General features: G+C 36.6%; 1 protein-coding gene across 1 annotated transcript in view; it reads left to right on the top strand.

Moving 5' to 3' along the window:
- LOC142225310 (uncharacterized) overlaps positions 1-21,902 on the top strand; it is a 110,001-nt gene that overhangs the window by 39,212 nt on the left and 48,887 nt on the right. Inside the window, exons 2-3 of the mRNA XM_075295084.1 lie at positions 6,340-6,490; positions 7,872-8,087. Of these exons, the coding sequence (XP_075151199.1) occupies positions 6,340-6,490; positions 7,872-8,087 (367 nt within the window). The remainder of the gene's footprint in view (positions 1-6,339; positions 6,491-7,871; positions 8,088-21,902) is intronic.

Consider the following 21,902-nt stretch of genomic DNA (forward strand, 5'->3'; position numbering starts at 1 on the left):
CACTCCGTTTGTAACACATCGAAATATTGCTCTAAGACCCCATAAAGTATATATATTCTGGTTCGTGGTGAAATTCTGAGTCGATCTGAGCATGTCAGTCCGTCCGTCCGTCTGTTAAAATCACGCAAACTTCCGAACGAAACAAGCTATCGAGTTGAAACTTGGCACAAGTAGTTGTTATTGATGTAGGTCGGATGGTATTGCAAATGGGCCATATCGGTCCACTTTTACGTATAGCCCCCATATAAACGGACCCCCAAATTTGGTTTGCAGACCCTCTAAGAGAAGCAAATTTCATCCGATCAGCCTGAAATTTGGTACATGGTGTTAGTATATGGTCTCTAAAAACCATGCAAAAATTGGTCCACATCGGTCCATAATTATATATAGCCCCCATATAAACCGATCCCCAGATTTGGCTTACGGAGCCTTTAAGAGAAGCAAATGCCATCCGATCAGCCTGAAATTTGGTACATGGTGTTAGTATATGATCTCTAATAACTATGCAAAAATTGGTCCACATCGGTCCATAATTATATGTAGCCCCCATATAAACCGATCCCCAGATTTGGCTTGCGGAGCCTTTAAGAGAAGCAAATGCCATCCGATCAGCCTGAAATTTAGTACATGGTGTTAGTATATGGTCTCTAATAACTATGCAAAAATTGGTCCACATCGGTCCATAATTATATATGGCCCCCATATAAACCGATCCCCAGATTTGACCTCCGGAGCCTCTTGGAAGATCAAAATTCATCTGATTCAGTTGAAATTTGGTACGTGGTATTAATATATGGCCTCAAACACCCATGCAAAAATTGGTCGAAATCGGTCCATAATTATATATTTCCCCATATAAACCCATCCCTAGATTTGGCCTCCGGAGCCCCTTGGAAGAGTAAAATTCATCCGATTCGGTTGAAATTTGTTACGTGATGTTAGTATATGGTATCCAACAACCAGGAATTGGTTCATATCAGTCCATAATTATATATAGGCCCCCATATAAACCGATTCCGAGATTTAGTTTTGGAGCCTCTTGGAGGAGCAAATATCATCCGAGTCAGTTGAAATTTGGTACATTGTGCTAGTATATGGCCGTTAACAACCTTGCGTAACTACATAGGTCCATATCGGTCTATATAGCCCTCAGATAAATCGATCCCAATCACACAAAATTTGGTCCATATCAAGTTCATAATTGTAGCCCCCATATTTCGGCCCCGCCGGACTTTAGACATTCTTTACTTGTTTTAAGTTTAAATTTTTGAAGATTTTTTGTTTTGTTTGTTGAGGGTGTTTGATTTCCCCATATAAAGGTATACTCTATCAGTTAGCTAGAGTATATATATGTGTGTATAGATGTGTATGTATGTGTACAATATATTTTAGATATATGTCTGAGTGTTGGAATTTACAATTTTAATTGCATAAATATGCAAAAGTAGGCAAATGTTATACATGGATACATTATGGCAATGTGTGGTATCATAACGACCACTAAACCACCAACTCAACGAGATTGAAGCTGTCGCATAAGAGATATCAAAAGGCTTATCAACAATCCCTTCTTCTAACTAGGATGGGCGGAGAGGGATTTGGGTCTTCTGGCAGGTGTAAGGGATAGCGATTTTCATCCAAATTTAATTTTTACAGGTGGGGACAGAAGTTGTATTTTGTATGCACGTGAGATTCCTATTTCGTTTTAGGACGCTGATATGCACAGTGGTCTTAAATTGTACCATATTTTGGGCGGGTGGCACATTTTAAAATAGAACTGGAAAAATTTCGTTAACTTTTATTTTTTATTTACTTGCTAACTTAATTTAGTAATAGTTTATTGGCCATAAATGGTCAATAAGTAGCTGGTGGGATGTATCCAAAAGATTTAAGCCTATTTTGGATATATGCTACCTATAGATATATGGTTTCACCATATTTTGAAACCCATTCGGATTCAGCTATGATATGGAGGTCTCTTGTCATTGAGCTAAACATTAAAAAAGGAAGTTTTGGTCAGCATATGGTTCGATTCATGGTTTTGACAGGTAGACTCCTTTCCTGCGATGGATATCACCTACATTTGTTCAACCAGATTCACTGTGATCGAATTAGGATAAAGTTGCAAAAATTCAGAATGTTGGACATGCATAGACTTACTTATAATTAAATCTAATAATAGGAATTTTTACTGGAAACATCAGATTTTGGATAATAACCACATTGCAGTTTTAAAGGAAACATACAATTCTCGTCAAAATATCTAAGAAAAGGCGATGAATTTGGAATAAAAATTTGTATAGCCACACAGAAAAAAAATATTTGTTGTCGTCAATCACAGAAACCAAAATCAAAAACAAGTAAGGAAAGTCTAAATTCGGGCGGGGCCGACTATATTATACCCTGCACCACTTTGTAGATCTAAATTTTCGATACCATATCACATCCTCAAATGTGTTGGGGGGCTATATATAAAGGTTTGTCCCAAATACATACATTTAAATATCACTCGATCTGGACAGAATTTGATAGACTTCTACAAAATCTATAGACTCAAAATTTAAGTCGGCTAATGTACTAGGGTGGAACACAATGTTAGTAAAAAAATATGGGAAACATTTAAATCTGAAGCAATTTTAAGGAAACTTCGCAAAAGTTTATTTACGATTTATCGCTCGAAATATATGTGTTAGAAGTTTAGGAAAATTAGAGTCATTTTAATTCGACTCCCTGTGCAACATTTCGACTAAATCGGAGTTAAAAATTGGCCTCTGTGGTCATATGAGTGTAAATCGGGCGAAAGCTATATATGGGAAATATATCTAAATTTGAACCGATTTTAAACAAGTTTGGCACGCATAGCTACAATTTTAATTCTACTCCCTGTGCAAAATTTCAACTAAATCGGAGTAAAAGATTGGCCACTGTGGTCATATGAGTGTAAATCGGGCGAAAGCTATATATGGGAGCTATATCTAAATCTGTACCGATTTCAATAAAATTTGGCAGACTTTACTACACTACTAATTATACTCCTAGTGCAAAATTTCAATCAAATTGGGGTAAAACTCTGGCTTCTGGGACCGTATTAGTCCATATCGGGCGAAGATATATATGGGAGCTATATCTAAATCTGAACCGATTTCAATGAAATTTGGCGCACTTGACTACAGTACTAATTGTTCTTCTTGTGCAAAATTTTAAGCAAATTACGATAAAACTCTGGCTTCTGGGGCCATATAAGTCCATATTGGGCGAAATATATATTTGGGAGCTATATCTAAATTTGAACCGATTTCTTCCAAAATCAATAGGGTTCTGAGCCAAAACACATACTTGGGCCAAATTCGAAGTCAATTGGAGAAAACTGCGACCTAGACTTTGTTTACAAAAATGTGTTTACGGACAGTCGGACATGGCTATATCGACTCAGGAGCCCACCCTGAGCATTTTTGCCAAAGACACCATGTGTCTATCTCGTCTCCTTCTGGGTGTTGCAAACATATGCACTAACTTATAATACCCTGTTCCGCAGTGTGGCGCAGGGTCATTTTTACAACTTTGGTATTTTTTGTCGAAATCAGAAAAACATATATATGGGAGCTATATCTAAATCTAAACCGATTTCAACCAAATTTGGCACGCATAGCTACAATGCTAATTCTACTTCCTGTGCAAAATTTCAATTAAATCGGAGTAAAAGATTGGCCACTGTGGTCATATGAGTGTAAATCGAGCGAACGATATATATGGGAGCTATATCTTAATCTGAACCGATTTCAATAAAATTTGACACACTTGACTACATTACTAATTGTACTCCTAGTGCAAAATTTCAACCAAATTGGGGTAAAACTCTGGCTTCTGGGACCGTATTAGTCCATATCGGGCGAAAGATGTATATGGGAGCTATATATAAATCTGGGAGCTATATATATATATATATATATATATATATATATATATATATATATATATATATATATATATATATATATATATATATATATATATATATATATATATATATATATATATATATATATATATATATATATATATATATATATATATATATATATATATATATATATATATATATATATATATATATATATATATATATATATATATATATATATATATATATATATGGGAGCTATATCGAAATCTGAACTGATTTCTTCCAAAATCTATAGCGTTCTATTCTGAGCCAAAACACATACTTGTGCCAAATTTGAAGTCGATTGGACTAAAACTGCGACCTACACTTCGATTACAAAAATGTGTTCACGGCCAGACGGACATGGCTATATCGACTCAGGAGTCCACCCTGAGCAGTTTTGCCAAAGACACCATGTGTCTATCTCGTCTCCTTCTGGGTGTTGCAAACATATGCACTAACTTATAATACCCTGTTCCACAGTGTGGCACAGGGTATAAAAAAACAATAAGTTCAAAAACTAAATTTTACAGGAGAGCAAAAATACACCTTTTAGTGGTCACAAAAACTTCTGTAGAAAACATCTGGAAAATGCTTAATAATTATTTGGGAGACCTTTTCAATATAGCTTATTTTTCCACTTAACCAAATTCATCTAGCACCTCCCGATCGAGAAAAAATTGGCAATTACTGATAACTTTGCAACAGTGTATTTTATCAATCGATAGATATGTACTAGAAGTATAGGACAATTTAGGGCATTCTTACATGTTTTCGACTTCAATTTAAGGCATTCTTACATGTTTTCGATTGGACTAAAACTGCGACCTAGACTTTGACTACAAAAATGTATTCACAGACAGACGGACATGACTATATCGACTCAGGGGCTCACCCTGAGCATTTTTGCCAAAGACACCATGTGTCTATCTCGTCTCCTTCTGGTAGAGGTGTGCACGTGACACGAAATTGTCGTGACTCACGAAAATTTTCGTGACTCACGTGTGAATCGTGTGTCACGCTGATGGCAAATAAAATAAATAATTTCTTCGTGAGTGTGCGTGAGTAACGAATTTCGGTAAAATAAGCTCACGAAAATAATCCCGCCTACGGACACAAAACGCTTACGAGTTGAATTCATTTACAACTTAATGGAACCTGGTATGTTAAGAGTTTAATATTGATCTCGATTTTAATCCTGTTCATGTTTTCAGAAACGTCTCTAAGGTAAATTACTCATAAAGTTATTCGTGAGTCACGACAATTTTCGTGAGTCACGGTATTTTTCGTGAGTAATGGTATTTTCGTGCGTGATTGTGCGTGAGTTCAAATTTTCTTTTCGTGAGTGTGCGTGAGTTCTACCAAACAATATCGTGCGTAAGTAAGATTTTTCCGTCGTGAGTGTGCGAGAGTAATACATTACAAACATATGCACTAACTTATAATACCCTGTTCCACAGTGTGGCACAGGCTATAAAAATTCGAGAGTTATGCTGCTTTTCACGATTCTATATCTCCCGATCTAGGGCAGATATAAAAAATCTGTAAAGACAGGAAGAGGCGCCTTCAAAAACTATACACAACATAATTTTGAAAAATTGTTCTATCTCGACTTATGGGGTTTTGTCATAATTCCACAGAAATTTAGCATAAGTTTAATAATGGACTTCTTTTCTGTGTGCATTAGCATGATAAGAAAATTTAAATTTTTTTTTTATTTTTTTATATTGCATTTTGCTTTTAAACCACTGTGCTTTGTATGAAATTCTTTTGCGTTTTCGTTGTAGCGTTACGTTGCGTCATTTCGTATGCTAATGTAAAACAAAGTGTGATAGCACATTTTTTCGTCTGGTTATGATACTTGTTTGTATTCCATGTTGTAAGTACTAACTTCCCTCATATAGAGGTGGAAATAAAATTAGAGTGTAATGAAATCGAACATAAGATCAGTTTTTGTCAGTGTGAGTAATTCTTAAATAAGAAAAACCAATAAAGTCTCAAGACCTGATTGAAATAAATTACGAAAAGACTGTGTGAAATTAATAACAGTACACTAAAAAAATGTTGACCTATATTGAAAGATTATATAATCGAAATTAGGGCACACAATTTTGAATGGTCTCCAAAAAAAAACTAAATATTTGTTTTGTACATACATAAAATAACTTTTGGTTTTTCGGTTTGTTCTCCAACATTTTAATTATCCCATTTGATTGTCTGAAGTTTTTCTGAACTTTCATAACACCCTAATATCTCACGCTAAGTGTTGCAACAAAATTCATTTAAATATCTACCTAAATATGTGTATAGATGAATGGCCGTTGATATGCATGCATAGGAGGTGTGTGTGTGTGTGTGTGCGCGCGCCTTTCTCTCTTGAAAATCTATTCTCAAAGCCATGAGAGTGTAATATCCCATCATCTCTCATCATCTCTTTATGATGATAGAGTAGAACACCAACACGGAAGGAAGCTGTATGCTGCTGGTGATGCCGCTGTTACCTTAATGCATTTACAATGTTTTATGCATGACAATAACTTTTTCATAGTTTTTTTTCGGTTTTGTTGTTGTTGGTGTTGATTTTTTTTCAGAGGGCTTTGTTCAATTGTTTGCTAAAAATTAATTAATATTTTGTTGTAAACAGGATATAAGCAATTTCCAGATGATGATAAAATCCTAAAGTTATGAATTTATAAATTTATGAAATAGAGCTTAGCTATTGAAATCGCATTTGGTAAATTAGAAAATTTTTGGAAAGTGCTTAGGTAGAGAGCATTACATAATGCTCGGAACATTTTCCAAAGTTTCTGTGGAAGAAGTAACAAATAAGGAAAGTCTAAAGTCGGGCGAAGCCGACTATATCATACCCTGCACCACTTTGTAGATCCACATTTTCGTTACCAGATAAAATCTGTCAAATGTGCTGGGTGATGTATATAAAGGTTTTTGTTCCCATATACATATACATACATTTAAATCTGACTCGATCTGGGCAAAATTTGTTAGACAGAATCTATAGACTTAAAATGTAAGTCGGCTAATGCCCTGAGGTGGAAAAAATATGGGAAACATTTAAATCGGAAACTTTACAAAAGTGTATATATGATTTATCGGTCGATAGATATGTATTAGAAGTGTAGGAAAATTTGAGTCATTTTTATAAGTTTTCGACTAAGCAGTGGCGATGTGACAAAGCAAATGTTGGTATTTTGACCATTTTTGCTGAAATCAGAAAAAAACATATATATGGGAACTATATGTAAATCTAAACCGATTTCAATCAAATTTGGCATATACAGTTACAATACTACCTGTGCAAAATTTAAATCGGATTACAAATTTGACCTCCTAACATATATACGAGGGCAGTTCGGAAACTTCTTAGCCTAGCACAAAAAGCTCGATATGTCATATTAATGCCCAGATTTTCAATAACAAAATTGGTGAATTTGGATATATTTTTGATAACTCAGACATTGATATTGTATGTGTATCGGAAACATGGTTTAGGAGTTCGACACCAGGCTCTCTCGTGGGTTTGAAGGGATACAAGGTATTTAGGGCAGACAGATCTAGTCGTGGAGGGGGATCCGCAATATATGTCAGGGATTACCTACGGTGCAATTTGTGTATGAAATCTGGCGATGGGCAGTCAATTGAATATGTTTTTGTGCAAATTATTTCCTCCTTGAGCAGGATTCTGATTGGTTGTGTTTATAGACCTAACAACTCCATTGATATGACGTGTTTCTTTCCTTATAGTGATGTTGTAATCTCTGGCGATTTTAACTCTAATATTATAGTCGATAGTCCATACTCATAGATATTTTGTTTCGTTAGTGAGCCAACCAAAGTTTTGTTTTACGATCAGATTTCTGCCTCGTGTTTTTCGAAGCACGATTTGATGTTTATGTTATATCGCTTTCAGGTCCGTAGGAAACAGACAACGTACACCTTTAGGGATTTTAGGAATATTAATTATGTCCTCTTGGAAGCATTGGCTTCGTGTGTAAATTGGGATCTAATGAACGGTATGGTATCCGTGGATGACCAACTCTTTTTTCTGCAGGATAATGTTAAATGTCTTCATGACACGTTATTGCCTTTGAAGGCAATAACGTGTCTCTTCGAATTCAAAGCCATGGTTCAACGATGAGGCCGGGATAGCTATAAGGGAACGAGACTTAGCCTTTTCAAGATGGAAACGGTTTAGAATGTCTTCTTTGCGGGAGGAATTTCGTGTGCTTAGGAAACAAGCGAATGTCGTGATAAGACGCGCTAAGACACGTTATTTTTATGACCGATTCTCCTCGGCTTTGGGATCGAAACATACATGGAGGTTAATACGGGAGATTGGATTAGGCAAGGACTCAGGTAGCGATTATTTATGTAATAGAACGCAGTCTGTCTGTAGTAATGAGATGGTTTCAGAAGTTTTGTCCATAAATAAAGAGGTTCGACAGGGGTCAATTTTGGGTCCACTACATTTCTCCATGTACACAAATGATTTACCGTGCCAACTTTTGTTCAGTAGGCGGATGACGTCCAGTTGTATATTTCGAGCCCAGTTGCGGAACTAGATGATTGTATTTGCAAACTGAACTTTGACTTATCTCAAATATACACTTGGGCGACGGCGAACGGGCTTTGTCTCAATCCTCCGAAATCGAAATACATCGCGATTGGTTGGAGGCTCTCTAGTTCAATACCTTCTTTGGATGTTAGGATCAATAATGAACGCATTTTAAATGTAACGACTGCTAGGAATCTTGGCATTGTTTTTAACAACACCCTCACCTGGTCCAATCATATAAGTGCTGCAATCGGACAGGGTTATTCGAAGCTGAGTACACTTTGGTCGACTCATTGTTACACTCCTCTTTTTGCAAGCTGCGATTCGGTTAGTAGGCGCAGATTGAATGTATTTTTATACCCTGCGCCACACTGTGGAACAGGGTATTATAAGTTAGTGCATATGTTTGTAACACCCAGAAGGAGACGAGATAGACACATGGTGTCTTTGGCAATAATGCTCAGGGTGGGTCCCTGAGTCGATATAACCATGTCCGTCTGTCCGTCTGTCTGTGAACACATTTTTGTGATCAAAGTCTAGGTCGCAATTTAAGTCCAATCGCCTTCAAATTTGGCACATGTTCCTACTTTGGGTCAGAATAGAACCCTATTGATTTTGGAAGAAATCGGTTCAGATTTAGATATAGCTCCCATATATATTTTTCGCCCGATATGCACTAATATGGACCCAGCAGCCAGAGTTTTATACCGATTTGCTTGAAATTTTGTACAAACATAACACTTAGTTGTATAGTCAAGTGTGCAAAATTTGATTGAAATCGGTTCAGATTTAGATATAGCTCCCATATATATCTTTCGCCCGATATGGACTTATATGGCCCCAGAAGCCAGACTTTTAGCCGAATTTGGTTGAAATTTTGCACTAGGAGTACAATTAGTAATAAAGTCAAGTGTGCAAAATTTGATTGAAATCGGTTCAGATTTAGATATAGCTCCCATATATATCTTTCGCCCGATATGGACTAATATGGTCCTAAAAGCCAGAGTTTTGGCCCAATTTGGTTGAAATTTTGCACAGGGAGTAGATTTAGCATTGTAGCTATGCGTGCCAAATTTGGTTGAAATCGATTCAAATTTAGATATAGCTCCCATATATATCTTTCGCCCGATATGGAGTTATATGGCCCTATAAGCCAGAGTTTTGGCCCAATTTGGTTGAAATTTTGCACTAGGAGTACAATTAGTAATATAGTCATGTGTGTCAAATTTGATTGAAATCGGTTCAGATTTAGATATAGCTCCCATATATATGTTTTTCTCATTTAGACAAAAATGGTCAAAATACCAACATTTTCCTTGTTAAATCGCGACTGCTTAGTCGAAAAGTTGTAAAAATTACTCTAATTTTCCTAAATTTCTAATACATATATATCGAGCGATAAATCATAAATAAACTTTTGTGAAGTTTCCTTAAAATTGCTTCAGATTTAAATGTTTCCCATATTTTTTTACTAAAATTGAGTTCCATCCTAGTGCATTAGCCAACTTAAATTTTGAGTCTATAGAATTTGTAGAAGTCTATCAAATTCTGTCCAAATCGAGTGATATTTAAATGTATGTATTTGGGACAAACCTTTATATATAGCCCCCAACACATTTGACGGATGTGATATGGTATCAACAATTTAGATATACAAAGTGGTGCGGGGTATAATATAGTCGGCCCCGCCCGACTTTAGACTTTCCTTACTTGTTTTTACTAAAATTGTGTTCCACCCTAGTGCATTAGCCAACTTAAATTTTGAGTCTATAGATTTTGTAGAAGTCTATCAAATTCTGTCCAGATCGAGTGATATATAAATGTATGTATTTGGGACAAACTTTTATATATAGCACCCAATACATTTGACGGATGTGATATGGTATCGAAAATTTAGATATACAAAGTGGTGCGGGGTATAATATAGTCGGCCCCGCCCGACTTTAGACTTTCCTTACTTGTTTTTACTAAAATTGTGTTCCACCCTAGTGCATTAGCCAACTTAATTTTTTTTCTCGCACTATATATGGAGTTTCACTTGATGAACTAGTGTCAATTAGGGGCCTTTTATTTCTACACAAGATAATACACTCGGAAGTTCCGGCATACCTATTCGATAGACTTAGATTTGCTCGTTCTAACAGAGGAAAAATACTTATACCACTGGTGCATCGTTCATTGGTCTCTGATTGGTTTGATTTTTCATATCATCCATACGTCTCTGGAATACACTTCCACATAATATTCAAACAACAAGTGACATTTTCCAATTTAAAAAGATATTATTTGATTATTTTGGCTTATAGCAGAGGATAAATTTCTATTGAATGCTACATTTATTTTTTTTTCTTTTATTTAATTTTTGATTAATAATTTCTCGTTTTTTGATATTTGTTAATTTTTTATTGGTTTATTTTTTTCTTTTTATGGTTATTTTTTTATTTTTCTCCATTTCATACACCTTTCAATTTTTATTCACAATAATGTAATTTTTATATCAATTCAATTTGAATCGTATATTTTTTTTTGTTTTAATTTAACTACTACTTATTTTATATAATTTCGTTCAGTTTTTTTCTTCTTTTTTTTTCTTCATGGATTCACAATATCAAATGTAAATTTACCAAAACTTTTATTCTTAGGTATTATAATGTTATTATTTTATATTAAATGGATAATTGTAACATGTAACTGTAATTATAAGAATCTTGTTGTACATGTCATAAATAAAACAATCAATCAAAACAGAAAAAAGTTAAGTGTTTTCGAAACGTCCATCTCTGTTATGAACACATGTTAAATTTTGTTAAGATCTGGAAACTCCTTCATATAGAAGTAGGTGTTCAAAAAAGGCGCATCCGAAATTTTTTTACAATGTAAAAATTAGAAATGCGTGATGTCATTAAATATTTACATAAAAATGGTTTATCGGGATAAGAAATTCATAATGATATGGTGAATGTGTTAGGTGAAGAAAGTGCTCCTTCATATGCAACAGTAAAAAATTGGGTTGCTGAATTTAAACGTGGTTGTACAAGCATTGAAGATGAACCACGTAGTGGACGTTCAAAAACAGCAACAAAAACATAAATTGTAGCCAAACTGCATGATATGGTATTAAATGATCGACGAATAAAAATGCGTGAAATTGCTAAAATCATGGGCATCTCAAATGATCGAGTCCATTGAATTTTGCATGAAGAACTACAGATGAAAAAGCTTTCTGCAAGATGGATGCCGCATTTATTAACAGTCGATCAAAAACGCATAAGAATGAACATTTCTCAAGCTTGTTTGGATCGTTTTAAGCGAAATAAAATGGATTTTAAGCGTCGTTTCATAACTGTTGATGAGACATGGAACCAACACTATACGCCAGAGATAAAAGAACAATCCAAACAATGGACTGAAGCTGGATGAAGTGCCCCAAAGAAGGCAAAAACAATTCAATCGGATGGTAAGGTTATGGCAACGTTTTTTTGGGACTTCAAAGGTATTTAATTGATTGATTATCTGCAAAAGGGTAAAACAATAAATGCAGAGTACTATTGCAACCTTTTGGATCAATTAAATGTACAAATTCGAGAAAACGTTGCTTGAGTTGCTTGCCCCTGATTTAGCTCCCAGTGACTTTTACCCAAATCTAAAAAAAATCCTTGCTGGCAAGCGTTTTACCTCAAATGAAGATGCAATTACAGTTGTAAACCACTATTTTGAAGACCTTGAGGAAAACTGTTTTAATCAAGGGATAGAATTGCTATTTAGAAAAAAATTGTTGACAACATTTTCTATAGAAGTAAAATTTGGACAAAATTTTTTATAGAATAACAAGTATATACGGTCGTAAGTTCGGCCAGGCCGAAGCTTATATACCCTCCACCATGGATTGTGTAGAAACTTCTACTGAAGACTGTCATCCACAATCGAATTACTTGGGTTGCGGTAACACTTGCCGATGGCAAGGTATTTTAAAACTTCCTAACACCGAAATATATACCACATAGTCCATACGTGGTATATAGTAAAATAAAAAAGACCGATTAAATACGTATATAATTAAGTATAAAGTTTCTAAAGAAATATAATTTTGACAACATTTTCTTTAGAAATAAAATTTTGACAAAATTTTCTATAGAAATAAAATTTTGACAAAATTTTCTATAAAAATAACATTTTGTCAATGTTTTCTATAAAAATAAAATTTTGGTAGATTATTTTTGGCTCGAGTGGCAACCATGATTATGAACCGATTTGGACCAATTTTTGCATGGTTGCTAGAGACCATATACTTACACCATGTACCAAATGTTAGCCAGATCGGATGAAATATGCTTCTCTTAGAGGCTCCGCAAGCCAAATCTGGAGGTTCGTTTATATGGGGGCTATACTTAAAAGTGGACCGATATGGCCCATTTGCAATACCATCCCACCTATATCAATAACAACTACTTGTGGCAAGTTTCAAGTCAACAGCTTGTTTCGTCCGGAAGTTAGCGTGATTTCAACAGACGGACGGACGGACGGACGGACGGACGGACATGCTTAGATCGACTCAGAATTTCACCACGACCCAGAATATATATACTTTATGGGGTCTTAGAGCAATATTTCGATGTGTTGCAAATGGAATGACAAAGTTAATATGCCCCCCATCCTATGGTGGAGGGTATAAAAATCAATTCAATCAAAAAAATGTTATAATCGTTTAAAAGTTTATATCAGATTGTGAATAACTATGAATGAGTAACTGTAATATTTTCACAAAATCGTTTATCGTATACTAGCTTGTAATGCCTTATTTGAAATTTTCATATTTGTTCACATTTGCAATCATTTTCTCTGTAAAATTTATATCCATTTCCCCCGTCCCCCATATGTACATATATATTTTCTGTGGTATATCAGCAGCAACTTGTTGAATTTTTTTTAACAAATTGTTATCCTATATTTTATTGCTTTTCAAACAAATACATGCACATGTACAACTCGATCGGACATGTACAACTCGATCGGATCGCACATGTACAACTCGATCCTGAACACATCCTATGTTGTTACAGAAATTAAGTGGAGGTTTGTGAATCGTCTCTCTGTCTGTCTCTCTCTCTCCCTTTTTTTCATTCTGTTGCATGCTCTTGCAGTTTGTCGTGTTGGAGTTAGTCATACGTTTAGTGTTACATGTTGTAATGCTCCATAGTAAATTGTCGTAAATCGCATTTCCTTTGTACTCCTGTTCGAATACTTGCAACACTCTATAAACACTTCCGTTTGGCTTTCCGTGACAAACATAGTCCTGCGTATAGTTTGAAAAGGAATGGTTTGTTGTTTTTTTTTTTTGTACTATTTTGTCAATGGTCTTTGGGGCACAGTGTACCTGGATGTTGAATTTACTAAAAACGGTGATACATTTGGATAAATTTGAGACCATTTTCGAGATTGAGTATTTCACAAATACCCCAGCAAAAACTTTGGTATACAATAAATTAGGCAGTGCATCCACACTGCATGAATCATTGGCAATAACGTAAACGAGTAATCAAACTAGTTTATGGTCATTCGTTTACGTTATTGCAACGAATTCATGCAGTATATATGCATGAAAGGTAGTGCTGTTTTCCTTCATGCCAACAATGCTATATCACTTCTTAGCAATATTTCTATTAAAATAAGCAATTATATCAGCGCTATGTAGAAGCTGCTCTAAATGGGGACATCACACACAAAAATCAGCGCTGATTCGGTTGTTTTGTAAGCAGTTGGTACTGCATCTCTCCCTTACAATCTTGCTGAAATAGTGCTCCATTTTTTGCCTAGTTCAATTACTGAGGCTTTCGTTTTATTTTCATTAACGGTCCTGTAATTGAAAGTCTGAAGTTTGGGTTTGAATCTTAAACATTGAGATTTTGGTCTCTTCGCTGAGCTTCCGGCAGTTTATACGCTGAGATTTTGGTGAACAGTTTAATCATTGAATTTGTAACGTGGTTTTGTCGTCGGCTGAGGTAGACCAGTGGTCGTCCAGGATCAACTTTAAGGACCCACAAACCTTAAACTAAGAACACACGATTTGGTGGTATTTATACAATAATGCTACTATTATCGAACTTTATTTATTTGACCTTATATACGTATAATGTTTATGTTTGCACGGTATGCTGAGGGGTCGGTGATTTATTACGTAGCCTCTTAGTACTGAAGTCGGTGTATCGGTTGTTGACGATTTGGTTCGGCTAAAGTCTTTGTTGCGGTGTTCGATGATGATCGGTTGGTGATTCGGTTGATGGTTCGGTTGTTGATTCGGTTGATGATTAGGTTAATGGTTCGGTAGCGGTGATAGTAGTTGCTGGTCAGCCGTCGGTGGCTGCCGGGTGTCGATGAGTCGGTTGTGTTGGTTTGGTCGGCTGTCGATGGTTGGCCGATGTTGATGATTCGGTTGATGCGGCGGTATGTTGATGGTTCGGGTGATGTGGCGATTCAACGTTGATAGCGATGTTGACAATCCGAGTGATGTGGTGATTCGGTGTTGATTGTTGATTCGTGGTTAGGTTAGTAACAAAACTACAAACTAATTGTCGAAGCTATTAGTGCGGAAGCAAGCTAATAGCCGAAGCTATTAGTGCGGAAGCAAGCTAATTGCCGGAGCAATTAGTGCGAAAGCAAGCTAATAGCCGAAGCTATTAGTGCGGAAGCAAGCTAATCGTCGGTGAAACAATTAGTGCGGAAGCAAGCAAATAGCCGAAGCTACTAGTGCGGAAGCAAGCTAATAGCCGAAGCTATTAGTGCGGAAGCAAGCTAATAGCCGAAGCTATTAGTGCGGAAGCAAGCTAATAACCGAAGCTACTAGTGCGGAAGCAAGCTAATAGCCGAAGCTATTAGTGCGGAAGCAAGCTAATAGCCGAAGCTATTAGTGCGGAAGCAAGCTAATCGTCGGTGAAACAATTAGTGCGGAAGTAAGCAAATAGCCGAAGCTACTAGTGCGGAAGCAAGCTAATAGCCGAAGCTAATAGTGCGGAAGCAAGCTAATCGTCGGTGAAACGATTAGTGCGGAAGCAAGCTAATTGGCGAAACAATTAATGCGGAAGCAAGCTAATAGCCGAAGCTACTAGTGCGGAAGCAAGCTAATCGTCGGTGAAACGATTAGTGCGGAAGCAAGCTAATTGCCGAAACAATTAGCGCGGAGGCAAGCTAATAGCCGAAGCTATTAGTGCGGAAGCAAGCTAATCGTCGGTGAAACAATTAGTGCGGAAGCAAGCTAATAGCCGAAGCTACTAGTGCGGGAGCAAGCTAATAGCCGAAGCTATTAGTGCGGAAGCAAGCTAATCGTCGGTGAAACGATTAGTGCGGAAGCAAGCTATTTGCCGAAGCTACTAGTGCGGAAGCAAGCTAATAGCCGAAGCTACTAGTGCGGAAGCAAGCTAATCGTCGGTGAAACGATTAGTGCGGAAGCAAGCTAATAGCCGAAGCTACTAGTGAAGCAAGCTAATAGCCGAAGGTATTAGTGCGGAAGCAAGCTAATTGCCGAAACAATTAGTGTGGAAGCAAGCTAATAACCGAAGCTATTAGTGCGGAAGCAAGCTAAATGCCGAAACACTTAGTGCGGTGGTAGAGTTCCTGCCGCTTAGTGTGAACTGACTGAGGTCGTGTCACTCGTCGTGTTCAATACCCTTCGGCTGTCGGGACTCTTGCTCGTTGTTCAAAAATATCGAGTTTATATTCTCCCACAGCCACAACGTAGATGAGAATTATGCTCATAGCAAGCAAAAATAAATGTTTCTCAAAGTCAGATTGCCCTATGTGTCATTGACTTCATACCCACACATACTGAAGAGAACGACAGTTGGTATGTGGAGAGTAGGGCAGTGGGTATGTGGCCATAAAAGGCACACATACGTTAAACAACAGGAGGCACAATCAAATAAATCTATGTACGGACGAATACAATACAAAAATGTATTTCGTTCCGTTACAAATTTTCAGTGTTTGCTTTTTGAATTGCAATTTGAAGTCTCAGTGAAACCTGATTGATTGATACTTTGATCTGCAGTTTAGACTGTGAAGCCTAGCCTTACAGTTCAATCACTGCGAATTTGGTACGGTAGTTTGACAGCTGATATTTTGGGCTTACAATTCAAACATTAAATTTTCGATCTATGAATCAATGGCTGAGGTTTTGGCCTACAGTTCCACCACGATGCCTAGAATTGAAATTCATACACTGAAGCTGAGGTTTTTGGTGCAAACGCTAATCTTTCTGCTGGTAGTTCTTAGACTGAGGTTTTGGGATGCCACTCAATCAGTTCGGTCTTCAGTTCAAATAGAGAGTTTTCGACCTGTTACTAAAAAAGTGAGAGTTCGGCCTTCAAGTTAAGCAACTACTGGAACTTTGTGCTGCAGTTCAATCACTGAGACTTCGGTATCAATTTTATATATAGAATGGTGGGGTCTGTTCTTGAAACGCTAAGTTTTCCGGTTGTAGTTCAATCACTAATGTTTCGTCCTGCAGTGCATTCACTGACTCGACTCGTTATTCAAGTATTGAGAATTCGGTCTGCTGAGACTATAGTCTGCAGTTCAAACATGAAATGTAAGCCTGCAGTTGCACTACTGGTGATTGATCTGCACGTCAATCACTGAGACGGTGTTCTGCAGTTTAGACCTATAACTCAACCATTTATCCACAATTCAATCAATGAGTTTTATGTGTTTTGTTCACCAGATATAATTACTAGTGTTCCTATTCCTTAGGCTAAGTGCCTAATTACGGAGGCCATGGCAATGATTAAGTTACTCCTCAAGCAACTTGAAAATCACTTTACAGTCAGTTGGAACTTTCCAATAGTGACCGATGATTTCTTTGATCCAGCAAACCATACTTCTTTATACTTTTCAAGTAGCTCCGTTAGGCTTTACATTCAAGTAGCTCCGTTAGGCTTTAAATGACAGTTAACAGAAAAAATTGCAAGTATCTTCTCTCCGTTTAACTTTATCAGAGCAATATTCAGCAGTTAAATTCGATAGCTAGATCTTCATGAAAATAGGTTATGTTACGCATATATGTTATGTAATGAATAACTTCATTGTATTAATGAAAAATGTTCATTTTGAAAATGAAAACATTTCGTTAGCTTAATTATACCCTTCACCACTACTGTGGTACAGGGTATAATAAGTTTGTGCATTTGTATGTAACGCCAAGAAGGAAAAGTCTGAGACCCATCGTTTAGTATACCGATCGTCTTAGAATTAAATTCTGTGTCGATTTAGCGATGTCCGTCTGTCTGTCAGTCCGTCTGTCTGTCTGTTGATGTATTTTTGTGTGCAAAGTACAGCTCGCAGTTTTAGTCCGATTGTCCTAAAATTTGGTATAGGGTCCTCTTTCGGCTCAAAGACGATCCCTATTGATTTTGGAAAAAATCGGTTCAGATTTAGATATAGCTGCCATATATATTTTTCACCGATCTGGTCATAATTGGCGTGTATATCAACCGATCTTCTTAAAATTCCGTACATCCGAATATTTTATGAGTCTCGAAAAACTTGCAAAATATCAGCCAAATCGGTTCAGATTTAGATATAGCTCCCATTTCGACCGATTTACACTCATTTGCCCACAGAGGCCAATTTTTTGCTCCGATTTAGTTGAAATTTTGCACAGGAAGTATAATTAGCATTATAGCTATGCATGCCAAATTTGGTTGAAATCGGTTCAGATTTAGATATAGCTCCCATATATAGCTTTCGCCCGATTTACACTCATATGACCACAGAGGCAAATTTTTAACTCCGATTTAGTTGAAATTTTGCACAGGGAGTAGAATTAGCATTGTAGCTATACATGCCAAATTTGGTTGAAATCGGTTCAGATTTAGATATAGCTCCCATATATAGCTTTCGCCCGATTTACACTCATATGACCACAGAGGCCAATTTTTAACTCCGATTTAGTTCAAATTTTGCACAGGCAGTAGAATTGGCATTGTTGCTATGCGTCCCAAATTTCGTTGAAATCGGTTCAGATTTAGATATAGCTCCCATACATACGTTTTTCTGATTTCGACAAAAATGGTCAAAATACCAACATTTCGTTGTAAAATCGCCACTGCTTTGTCGAAAAGTTGTAAAAATGACTCTAATTTTCCTAAACTTCTAATACATATATCGAGCGATAAATCATAAATAAACTTTTTCGAAGTTTCCTTAAAATTGCTTCAGATTTAAACGTTTCCCATATTTATACCCTTCACCACTACTGTGGTACAGGGTATAATAAGTTTGTGCATTTGTATGTAACGCCAAGAAGGAGTAATCATAGACCAACCTTTTAGTATACGGATCGGCTTAGAATTAAATTCTGAGTCGATTTAGCGATGTCCGTCTGTCTGTCTGTCCGTCTGTCTGTCCGTCTGTCTGTCCGTCTGTCTGTCTGTCTGTCTGTCTGTCTGTCTGTTGATGTATTTTTGTGTGCAAAGTACAGCTCGCAGTTTTAGTCCGATTGTCCTAAAATTTGGTATAGGGTCCTGTTTCGGCTTAAAGACGATCCCTATTGATTTTGGAAAAAATCGGTTCAGATTTAGATATAGGTGCCATATATATTTTTCACCGATCTGGTCATAATTGGCGTGTATATCAACCGATCTTCCTCAAATTCCGTACATCCGAATATTTTATGAGTCTCAAAAAACTTACAAAATATCAGCAAAATCGGTTCAGATTTAGATATAGCTCCCATATATAGCTTTCGCCCGATTTACACTCATTTGCCCACAGAGGCCAATTTTTTGCTCCGATTTAGTTGAAATTTTGCACAGGGAGTAGAATTAGCGTTGTAACTATGCGTGCCAAATTTGCTTGAAATCGGTTCAGATTTGGATATATCTCCCATATAAAGCTTTCGCCCGATTTACACTCATATGACTACAGAGGCCAATTTTTAACTCCGATTTTGTTGAAATTTTGCACAGGGAGTAGAATTAGCATTGTAGCTATGCGTGCCAAATTTGGTTGAAATCGGTTCAGATTTAGATATAGCTCCCATATATATGTTTTTCTGATTTCGACAAAAATGGTCAAAATACCAACATTTTCCTTGTAAAATCGCCACTGCTTAGTCGAAAAGTTGTAAAAATGACTCTAATTTTCCTAAACTTCTAATACATATATATCGAGCGATAAATCATAAATAAACTTTTTCGAAGTTTCCTTAAAATTGCTTCAGATTTAAACGTTTCCCATATGTTTTTACTAACATTGTGTTCCACCCTAGTGCATTAGCCGACTTAAATTTTGAGTCTATAGATTTTGTAGAAGTCTATCAAATTCTTCCAGATCGAGTGATATTTAAATGTATGTATTTGGGACAAACCTTTATATATAGTCCCCAACACATTTGACGGATGTGATATGGTATCGAAAATTTAGATCTACAAAGTGGTGCAGGGTATAATATAGTCGGCCCCGCCCGACTTTAGACTTTCCTTACTGGTTTTTTACTAACATTGTGTTCCACCCTAGTGCATTAGCCGACTTAAATTTTGAGTCTATAGATTTTGTAAAAGTCTATCAAGTTCTGTCCAGATCGAGTGATATTTAAATATATGTATTTGGGACAAACCTTTATATATAGACCCAACACATTTGACAGATGTGATATGGTATCGAAAATTTAGATCTACAAAGTGGTGCAGGGTATAATATAGTCGGCCCCGCCCGACTTTAGACTTTCCTTACTTGTTTTAAATTATCTTTGTGTCTGCCACTGTGCCATGTTCTAATAAAGAATTCATTGTGTTAGCTGCTGCTTACCTTCCGCAATCGCCAAAAGTGAAACATATGTGAGCACACAGAATAAATTCACTTAAACCTGGCTGTTATAGAGAGAGTTCATAGTAGAACGTCTTTCTCCTTTTAAGCGTGAACGAAGCCAATTCCTATGCTATATTCGCTATTCTATTCCATGAACATGGCTGGTGACGATACCCAACAACTCCCATGTGCAACACCATTAAATCGTATTATTTAGTTAGTATTAAAGCTTACTGAACATAATTTATTTGGTGTAAGCTCCTTGGCTAGCTACCAAGCTCCTCTATTCACTGCGTACAAAGCTCCACAAATTGTTGCTTTGGTCTTTGGTGTTGCCCGCATTAGTTGGGGAAAAAATATCGTGACATTTTCTTCTTTTTGGTCAGAATACCATTTAAATAAAGTGCGATTTATGTTATGTGTCTCGGTGACATTTTTTCTGGTGTTTTATTCCATGTAACATTATTCACTTCTGTTTTCATCTGGTGGAGCTGCTACCTACCTGTGAGCCAACGAAATACCAGTAGGATTTATGGATCGCAAAGAGGTGAGGAGGTATGGTAAATTTGTCTTGAAGTTTTTGGGAAACATGAGGAAATTTTCGTTACCTTTCATAGCAGTCATCTCCCATCTATTCTGGATAGAAATTTTAGGTACTTTATTTCATTTTTTGTTAATATTTTGTAACTGTCTCTTATATTTTGTCTTCTCTAGCTCTCTTCTAAGCTGGAAACTATTTGTCTGAATGTATTTTTGCTTGTCTTTATGGAGTTATGGTATGAGCGGATATTATGTCATCTGGATGTGATGTTTAAACATCTTGATGCTATAACGATGACTATGATGATGATGGTGGTGGTGGTTTAAAATTTCCGGATATAAATATATTTTATGATGGATATTTAAGATTATTCATTGTTTGTGTCTTTTTTTTTTAAATCAAACACCCAGGAGAATTTTTGGTATCTATGGGCGGGCAGAATCTTATGTACACTGAAGAAATATTGACGGCCGGGCCATACGTGGTATATATTAGACAAAAAAGTTATGGATAGGTAAGTCTACAAATAATTACGAATCGATATGGTCTTTTTGCACGATACGTAGAGAGCCAGAATTGAAATGTGGGGATCGCTTATATGGGTGCTATATACAATAATGAACTTGATATGGACCAATTTTTGTGTGATTGGGGATCGATTTATCTGAGGGCTATATAAAGGGTGATACGGTCAAAATTTGGTCAAGGGAAAACGCGTGTAAATCGGTCGTCCATTACCACGCAGTCAAACTTCGCCAGCATCGTCGGGGATCGCGCTTTGGCCGTCGTATTTTGTTTATCATCGCGATTTGGAGTGACTACCTTCTTGTAAGTCGATAGTCCGGCTCGTTTTTTGGCTCGATGCACGGTTGTAGACGATACACCCAGCTTATTTGTAGCATCTCGGAGAGAGAGGTTAGGGTTTCGCTTGAAACTACCGGCAACTCTCTTTGTCGTCTCAGCGGCTTCCGGTTTTCGATTTCCCCCCGATCCAGACTTCCTGGCTGTCGACAAACGTTCCCCAAACACTTTAATTACATTTGTAA

The sequence above is a fragment of the Haematobia irritans genome, chromosome 2, assembly GCF_050003625.1.
Source record: "Haematobia irritans isolate KBUSLIRL chromosome 2, ASM5000362v1, whole genome shotgun sequence".
Lineage (NCBI taxonomy): Eukaryota > Metazoa > Arthropoda > Insecta > Diptera > Muscidae > Haematobia > Haematobia irritans.